Source organism: Notothenia rossii (genome assembly GCF_949606895.1).
Source record: "Notothenia rossii genome assembly, contig: scaffold_351, whole genome shotgun sequence".
In the NCBI taxonomy this organism is placed as follows: domain Eukaryota; kingdom Metazoa; phylum Chordata; class Actinopteri; order Perciformes; family Nototheniidae; genus Notothenia; species Notothenia rossii.
In genome coordinates this window covers 28934-38195 of record NW_027639811.1, presented here as the reverse complement: position 1 = coordinate 38195, position 9262 = coordinate 28934, and the positions used below count along the sequence as shown (strand labels likewise).

General features: G+C 41.3%; 2 protein-coding genes across 3 annotated transcripts; both read right to left on the bottom strand.

Annotated features, from left to right (window-relative positions):
• Positions 1–2663: 2663 nt before the first annotated feature.
• LOC307027379 (ribosyldihydronicotinamide dehydrogenase [quinone]-like) lies at positions 2664–4118 on the bottom strand. Of its 2 annotated transcripts, XM_079695623.1 has the most exons (6): positions 3988–4118; positions 3689–3856; positions 3481–3611; positions 3289–3402; positions 3112–3213; positions 2664–3016 (listed from the first exon to the last, which is right to left on the bottom strand). In XM_079695623.1, exons 1-6 carry the CDS (start codon positions 3989–3991, stop codon positions 2717–2719), a joined length of 819 nt encoding a protein of 272 aa, XP_079551749.1. In that variant the 5' UTR covers positions 3992–4118; the 3' UTR covers positions 2664–2716. The 2 variants fall into 2 exon arrangements, with proteins under 2 accessions (XP_079551749.1, XP_079551748.1); XM_079695622.1 differs by having other exon boundaries at positions 3289–3611.
• A 3449-nt stretch (positions 4119–7567) lies between these two features.
• LOC307027376 (ribosyldihydronicotinamide dehydrogenase [quinone]-like) lies at positions 7568–8961 on the bottom strand. Its single transcript, XM_079695618.1, has 6 exons — positions 8901–8961; positions 8605–8772; positions 8397–8527; positions 8203–8316; positions 8026–8127; positions 7568–7930 (listed from the first exon to the last, which is right to left on the bottom strand). Exons 1-6 carry the CDS (start codon positions 8902–8904, stop codon positions 7631–7633), a joined length of 819 nt encoding a protein of 272 aa, XP_079551744.1. The 5' UTR covers positions 8905–8961; the 3' UTR covers positions 7568–7630.
• Between the last annotated feature and the right edge of the window lie 301 nt (positions 8962–9262).

Here is a 9262-nt window from a genome sequence, read left to right as displayed (position 1 = left end):
CACACACACACACACCCACACACACACACACACACACACACACACACACACACACACACACACACACACACACACACACACACACACACACACACACACAGTTAATATGCAGGCTTGATGAAGTCCTAAAATAATACAAAAATAGTTTTATTTAACTGGTTCTATTCCATAGACACATACACATACACACACACACACACACACACACACACACACACACACACACACACACACACACACACACACACACACACACACATATACACATACACATACACATACACACACACACACACACACACACACACACACACACACACACACACACACACACCACACACACACACACACACACACACACACACACAAAACTAGTCCTTAAATAAACAGTGAGCGTAATTCTTAATCCACACTATTAATAGTTCTAATGTTGCTCAGAGTTGGAGAGTTAGAGAGTTCAATGAGCCCTTTCATATCCAGGCAATCCTGGTATTGTAACGGACATATTTCTAATTGAATTGATACTGTATTGAATTGGAAATTAAATGAAATTGGAAAGTCAGTGGCCGTACTGTAGTAGTTCTGAAATGGGCCATTATGCTCTCTGGGTTTGTCACTAATACCCTTTCACATTAAACACAATCACTTCATTGTTTATATAGAAAGTATTGATTAGCGCTGCTTTAGTGCTCTCATAAGGAAGGTCTGTCAGAAACAGATCCACATTTTAAAGGAGATATTTCCTCATGAAACCAACTCAAGTGTTTTTCTTTTATACAAAAGCTCAGATAATGAGTGTCATCAGCTTTAATCTGAGCAGCGTTCTCTATCCGCCCACACCTGTTTACAGACCCTGAGAAGGGCAGGAAACACCGCAGAACAACCCTCTGTCCCTGTAACGCTGATGGAGGGGTTCATTAGAGGGACTAACCTTTGCTTTCTACATCTGCAGTATTGACTCCAGCGCCATCATGTCTGTATCACTGGGACACAAATGGTCCCTAATGGAGCAATGAGCATAACAGTGATGTTGGCCATAAGCCGTAACTAGCTGTGATCCCACTGCAGATCTGATTGGACGGTGCGGAGCGTCATTAGAGCAGATGATCCTGTGTGTGTGTGTGTGTGTGTGTGTGTGTGTGTGTGTGTGTGTGTGGGGGAGCTCTTTGTGAGGAAAAGCATCTGTTATTTAATATCTTTGTCACTAATTCAACACTTTACATGTGTGTCTTCACTTTATTCTTATATAAAATAGGTTATTTATTTTAGCTTTTTTGGACATTTAATTGTATCTGTTTATATAAATACCTCTATGTTTATTTAAACGTGTTATCGTATCCATTTTAACTCCTTTTTTTATATAAATATCTATTTTTTCTCTTATTTTTGCTTCTTAGATTTGTATAAGTATCTTGATTAATTTAGTTGGAATGCTGTATCAGTAACTACTTCTTCTACGCACGGAATACTTTATCATTATTAATCCACCGGGTTATTTTGCGCCTCTTCTGCTCCCACATCGCAGAAACTCTGTTCGAACATCAAAACGTTCAGCTCGGACGGGAATCAATGGCTATTACTTTTCTCATTCATAACTTTCATAATTCCAGAGATACATCCCATAATACATCACATTTTTAACATGGAAGTCAATGGAGAAATTCTTCAGACTTCAACAAATCTTCATGCGACTTCAACTGCTAACTGCTCCTTCATACTTTCACTCAGAAACCTCATTCCAACTTTAACATGTTACACATCTTTCTGACATTATTTGTGTAACACAACTTTTACATCTGATTCGTACTTTTAGATATTAAACATTGTTCAGACCTTGGTAAAGAGACCTTCTTCAGATTTTAGAGTGCGTGATGTCACAGCTAGAGTGGAGGACAGATTTCATTTAGTCTTCATATTTTTTTTTAAAGCTGCCATAATTCCCTAACCCTACTCACGATGATGTCATAACTCCAATTGACATGCTCAGAGCAACATACTTCAGAAAAAGGTTAATGGTCCTGCCCTCAACAGCTCTACGTCAATTATGGGGTGTCATCATATGCCGTTTCCAGGGAAACGCATCCCTCGCCATACAAGACGATGTCGCTATATATCAATGAACATTTTCAAAAAGTGCTCAAACTTCATGTGTGCCAACAGTCCAGCCGTGAATTAATCTACGGTGCAGTTTTGAGATTTCTTCAAATGCCGTTGCCATGGGAACACAATACTCGCCATGAAACACGGTTCTCATAACGTCAGTGAAAATGCTCCAAACGGCCCAAAACTTCACAGGTTTGGTAACGATGCAGCCATCAACGCATCTAAGCGTATTATGGGATGTCATCAAATGCCGTTGGCATGGCGACAGATCATTTGCCATCAAGTTAGTTCAAAGGTTTGCAGTTCAAATATTCTGCTGCTTTTCCAAGCCTTTTTTCTTTCATCACACATTCAAGCCCCCAGTGTTCATGCATCATTTCAATCTAAATTCTTCACTTTCTTCTTACACATTACATTTCAGCATAGCAGTTTAGCATCAGCTTTTCAGCATAAAGCATTCCCACTAGCAATTTCTTCAGGAATTGCATTCTCTAGTTGTATGCAAACCCCAGCCATTTGAACTACAATACAGTTTCCAAGTATTCAACAGAAATTCAGAACATATTAACCAGCTTTTATTTATCATCATAAAAAACCAACAGTCATTCACTCTTCAGACTCCAGCTTTCATCTGGTTGTTGGGTGGCAGGGCCTTGCCTAGGTGGATCCCCACGGTCAGTCCAAACTCCTTGGCGGCATGTTTCTCATGGACCTCAGGCTTCAGCTGGTAACCCTTCTCCCCATCAAAGCAGTCCAAGGGAGTGAAAGCAAGTGGGTTTTCTCCCAGGAGGCCTTGCATGCGCGTGCGCCAGCTCTCCAGCATGGTACCGCGTGCTTCAGAGGGAACGTGAGACGGGGCCCAGAAGATCTGAGGAGCCAGAACCTGGAAGCCACAGTAGTGCAGGATGCCATTCTGGAGGAAAAAATAAATACATGGGTGTCGATGCATACAATAAACAAGTTCCTTCTGGAACAGCTTTATGATAATCATTAGTCTAAATAAAATACCTGCAGTGGCCAAAGAGTGACATTCATGTCTCCATTGATGCCATTTGCACTGAACATGGACTCCTGAGACCCAGTGGTGAAGGACAGCATGGCCTTCTTGTCCTGTGGAAAAAGATAAGATGTAAGTAGGGAGAAATAGCTTCACAATAAGGCAAACCTCTTGATTTGCTTTGTTACCTTGAAGATTCCCTGGCTGTAGCGCTTCTCGTGGGTGAAGGCAAAGCCCAGTGTGAGCACCCGGTCCATCCAGCCCTTCATGATGGCAGGAACAGTGAACCAGTACATGGGGAACTGAGAAGTAGGGCTTAAGGTTAGTTCATAACAGAGGCATGGCTTAACAAAACTAAAACATACCAATTCTGGCTCTACCTGAAACATGACGAGGTCTGCCTCAGTGAGCTTGCGTTGTTCTTCAGTGATATCAGCAGTAAGCGTTCCCGCCTCCCATGCCAGTTTGGTCTCCTCTCCGTAACAGAAGTGATCTGCATTCTTAACATTTCCTGCAGGGAAAATAAATGTTTGCAAGTCTGAAGACCAATTTGAAAGCTAAACTATTTATTTTCAGTGAGGTATTTACCAGTGATGTCCTCAGCTGTAGCAGTGGCTTTAAACTTCATGGCGTACAGGTCAGATACTTCTACTGTGCAGCCCTTAGCGGTTAAAACTTCAACCGCAGCGTCTTTGGCTGCAGAGTTGAACGAGCCAGAGCTCTGGTGTGCATACACAATCAACACTTTCTTTGACGCTGAAACAAGAACAACAAGAAATGAGAACACATCAGAACAGAAACATACCTATGAGATTCAACCTTAATCTGAACATGAGCTATACACTCAAGCCCTCAGCAAATACAAGAACACAAAGTTAAAAACATACCCATTTTGAAGCAGGAAATTGCAAATGCTGGATTTGACACAGACTGTGTGTTGATGGGAAGGGAGGCTCATGCTAGAGCAAACTGAAGAAGCTGCTTTTATACTCCACACCACTCAACATACTGCCTTCTGGCTCATGTCTCACAGGTGCTGTCAATCAGCAATCAATGCCACTGACCAATCAGCTGGCAACAACCAGGACTCATCAATCTAGTATCTAATGTACATGTATTCACTGAATTTGGGCAGCATTTCAAATGGAGAGGAACTTTTCTACCACTAAAAGCCAAGTATATGTACTTTTTAATACAGCTGCAGATCAGCCACTTTTTAACACAGGATACACTTACAAAAACTGTTTCTCATTAATGTTTGCTTTTTTTCCAATTTTAGCCGACTCATGTATCTTTTAATACAGAGGCCATGCATTACATTACATGTCACTTGTTACACGCTTTTATGCAAAGCGACTTACATACTCAATACTGTGGGCAATCCCCACAGGAGCAGTTTGGGGTGAAGTGTCTCAGGGACACAACGACATGCTGACTGCAGTGGGGTTTGAACCTGTGACCCCCTGATACGAATACCAAGGCTCTATCCACTGCGCCACACACCTCCCATGCAGATTTGAAGGATCAGAACGAGGATACTATTCTAGATATGGGACACACATGTGCAGAGCTACAAAAGGCATTATACGAAGATGCATATTTTGAAAGTTATAGGCAACTAAGATTAAAGCGTAAAAGTAGTTTGGCGAAGGGAGGATTAGATCAAAATAACAGGGTTAACAGAAATGAAGTGTTTGAAATGAAGGGTTACAGATTAATTGTGTTAGGGGTCCTGACCACAGAAGTTCACTTGAGAAGCTTCAGTGAATAGTCAACTTGGCTCTAAGTTTAGCAATCAGTGAAATCTTTCCCTACAGGAGTTTGATGGACGTTGTGTCACAATACTTAACATTGGTAGGCCTGAAGAAAATTGCATACAACCGGTTGCCATAGCAACATCTTGTGTGCATTCATTGCCTTTAAAGCTGAATGGGTCAAACGACAGTGTTATATACATGTACAATGCTGAGATGCTGAGAAGTACAATAAGTCCTTTACTTGATTTATTGGCTCTAATCATTTAGTTGGAACACTGACACAGCATTCCTACTATCTGTTATGCTACGCACAAAATTCTTTATTATTCCACCGGGTTATTTTGCGCCTCTTCTGCTCCCACATTGAACATCGCAGAAACTCTGTTCAAACATCAAAACGTTCAGCTCGGTCGGGAATCGATGGTTTTACTTTTCTCATTCATAACTTTCATAATTCCAGAGATACATCCCATAATTCATTTTTAACATGGAAGTCAATGGAGAAACTCTTCAGACTTGAACACTCTTCATGCGACTTCAACTGCTAACTGCTCCTTCATACTTTCTCTCAGAAACCTCATTCCAACTTTAAAATGTTACACATCTTTCTGACATTATTTGTGTAACACAACTTTTGAATCTGATTCGTACTTTTAGAGATATTAAACATCGTTCAGACCTTGGTAAAGAGGCCTTCTTCAGATTTTAGAGTGTGTGATGTCACAGCTAGAGTGGAGGACAGATTTACATCTGCCTTCATATTTTCTTTTAAAACTGCCATAATTCCCAAACCCTACATTCCTGAGACATAATCTTTCATGACAAACGTAGGAAAACATCTCGTAGCTTTAAAAAACAAACGAATTGAGCAAAAATAATTAAACAAAACGCCTCTTGAGGGCATGAAGTGACAAGAACTTTCAACATGTCTCCATTAAACCCCATTTTAAGTTCAGCCTCATTTTTCCCCACCACAGCAGCCGCACACCTTTTGTTAATCTGCCTAAAAGGCCACATTATTAACCCCAAAGTACACAAAAAGTGCACTTCAGATGCTCAAGTTCCTTGACATGCTTCACGCTTTGAAATTTCACCGATATCTGTTACGGTTCTTCAACAAAACGTTCACATGTAACAGGTTTATCTCTCATTCAGAACAATGAAAATGCTCTCCTCTCACTGATTACTGCACATCACCATGGAAACCTTTGATCTCTGGACACGTCGTTAGCTCAAATATAAACACCTGTGTCATGGAACACGATGATGTCATAACTCCAACTGACATGCTCAGTAGTGTTAATTTCGTCAGCTATTTTTTTATTTAGTTTTAGTCTTAGTCCTGTGTTAAATTTCCTTTTTAGTTTTAGTCATATTTAGTCCCCTTCATCCTGTTTTTATTTAGTCAAGTTTTAGTCTACTAAAAGTCTGAGCATTTTAGTCTTATTTTAGTCAAAGAAAACTAATTAATTTAGTCTACTTTTTGTCAATGAAAACTGTTGAGTCTTTTTTAGTGAACAGATTATTTAGAACATTTCAGTCAAACTAGTCTATTCGGTTAACGCGACCACTGCTCCCAAGCCCTATTGTTGCCATTTTATTTTCTGTTAAATAGGGTTAGTTAGACCATGAGTTAGACCCGAGTCTTCCTGACAGTTCACATTGTGCCGCTGCCCGGTGTAATTCAAATGTACCGCCACGCGCAGCACAGAGACACAGCTGCTGCCCAGCCGCAGCACCGGCAATGGAACTGCTGGGAGAAAAACTGACTCTCAGAGATGTAACGTTATCTTTGATAATATTTCGTCTCATTTTTCGTCAACGAAAGTCAAGAGAGATTTTGACAGTTTTTATTTTTAGCAAACTACATTTTCGTCAACGACATTGCATGTTGATTTCGTTACAGTTATTGTTTACTGCCGTCAGTGCCGTCCCGTCATCGTCTCGTTTTAGTCATGGAAAAAAAGGTCGTTGACGAACATATTCCGTCATAGTTTTGGTCAACAAAATTAACACTAATGCTCAGAGCAGCAGACTTCAGATAATGGTTAATGGTCCTACCCTCAACAGCTCTACGTCAATTATGGGGTGTCATCATATGCCGTTTCCATGGAAACGCATCCCCCGCCATAAAAGACGATGTTGCTAATCGCTATACATTAACTCCCTTCAAAATGTTCAAAAAGTGCTCAAACTTCACATGTGTGCCAACAGTCCAGCCGTGAAGAAATCTACAGGACAGTTTAGAGATTTATTCAAATGCCGTTGCCATGGCAACACAATGCTTACCAAGAAACACGGTTCTCATAACGTCAGTGAAAATGCTCCAAACGGCCCAAAACTTCACAGGTTTGGTAACGATGCAGCCACCAACGCATCTAAGCGTATTATGGGATGTCATCAAATGCCGTTGGCATGGCAACAGATCATTCACCATCAAGTTAGTTCAAAGGTTTGCAGTTCAAATATTCTGCTGCTTTTCCAAGCCTTTTTACTTTCATCACACATTCAAGCCCCCAGTGTTCATGTATCATTTCAATCTAAATTCTTCACTTTCTTCTTACACATTACATTTCAGCATAGCAGTTTAGCATCAGCTTTTCAGCATAAAGCATTTCCACTAGCAATTTCTTCAGGAATTGCATTCTCTAGTTGTATGCAAACCCCAGCCATTTGAACTACAATACAGTTTCCAAGTATTCAACAGAAATTCAGAACATATTAACCAGCTTTTATTTATCATCATAAAAAACCAACAACAGTCATTCACTCTTCAGACTCCAGCTTTCATCTGGTTGTTGGGTGGCAGGGCCTTGCCTAGGTGGATCCCCACGGTTAGTCCAAACTCCTTGGCGGCATGTTTCTCATGGACCTCAGGCTTCAGCTGGTAACCCTTTTCTCCATCAAAGCAGTCCAAGGGAGTGAAAGCAAGTGGGTTTTCTCCCAGGAGGCCTTGCATGCGCGTGCGCCAGCTCTCCAGCATGGTACCGCGTGCTTCAGAGGGAACGTGAGACGGGGCCCAGAAGATCTGAGGAGCCAGAACCTGGAAGCCACAGTAGTGCAGGATGCCATTCTGGAGGAAAAAATAAATACATTGGTGTCGAAGCATACAATAAATAAGTTCCTTCTGGAACAGCTTTATGATAATCATTAGTCTAAATAAAATACTTGCAGTGGCCAAAGAGTGACATTCATGTCTCCATTGATGCCGTTTGCACTGAACATGGACTCCTGAGACCCAGTGGTGAAGGACAGCATGGCCTTCTTGTCCTGTGGAAAAAGAAAAGATGTAAGTAGGGAGAAATAGCTTAACAATAAGGCAAACCTCTTGATTTGCTTTGTTACCTTGAAGATTCCCTGGCTGTAGCGCTTCTCGTGGGTGAAGGCAAAGCCCAGTGTGAGCACCCGGTCCATCCAGCCCTTCATGATGGCAGGAACAGTGAACCAGTACATGGGGAACTGAGAAGTAGGGCTTAAGGTTAGTTCATAACAGAGGCATGGCTTAACAAAAAAAAAAAACATACCAATTCTGGCTCTACCTGAAAAATGACGAGGTCTGCCTCAGTGAGTTTGCGTTGTTCTTCAGTGATATCAGCAGTAAGCGTTCCCGCCTCCCATGCCAGTTTGGTCTCCTCTCCGTAACAGAAGTGATCTGCATTCTTAACTTTTCCTGCAGGGAAAATAAATGTTTGCAAGTCTGAAGACCAATTTGAAAGCTAAACTATTTATTTTCAGTGAGGTATTTACCAGTGATGTCCTCAGCTGTAGCAGTGGCTTTAAACTTCGTGGCGTACAGGTCAGATACTTCTACTGTGCAGCCCTTAGCAGTTAAAACTTCAACCGCAGCGTCTTTGGCTGCAGAGTTGAACGAGCCAGAGCTCTGGTGTGCATACACAATCAACACTTTCTTTGACGCTAAATCAAGAACAAGAAATGAGAACACATCAGAACAGAAACATACCTATGAGATTCAACCTTAATCTGAACATGAGCTATACACTCAAGCCCTCAGCAAATACAAGAACACAAAGTTAAAAACATACCCATTTTGAAGCAGGAAATTGCAAATGCTGGATTTGACACAGACTGTGTGTTGATGGAACGAGTGGCTCATGCTAGAGCAAACTGAAGAAGCTGCTTTTATACTCTACACCACTCAACATACTGCCTTCTGGCTCATGTCTCACAGGTGCTGTCAATCAGCAATCAATGCCACTGACCAATCAGCTGGCAACGACCAGGACTCATCAATCTAGTATCTAATGTACATGTATTCACTGAATTTGGGCAGCATTTCAAATGGAGAGGAACTTTTCTACCACTAAAAGCCAAGTATATGTACATTTTAATACAGCTGCAGATCAGCCACTTTCTAACACAGGATACACTTACAATAGTATTCTTG

Coding starts and splice junctions, on each gene's coding strand:
- LOC307027379 (XM_079695622.1), bottom strand. Junction 3,612..3,688: donor TACAGCTGAGGACATCACTG/GTAAATACCTCA, acceptor TTTTCCCTGCAG/GAAATGTTAAGAATGCAGAT. Junction 3,214..3,288: donor ACAGCCAGGGAATCTTCAAG/GTAACAAAGCAA, acceptor CTTTTTCCACAG/GACAAGAAGGCCATGCTGTC.
- LOC307027376 (XM_079695618.1), bottom strand. Junction 8,528..8,604: donor TACAGCTGAGGACATCACTG/GTAAATACCTCA, acceptor TTTTCCCTGCAG/GAAAAGTTAAGAATGCAGAT. Junction 7,931..8,025: donor TCACTCTTTGGCCACTGCAA/GTATTTTATTTA, acceptor TTTTTCCTCCAG/AATGGCATCCTGCACTACTG.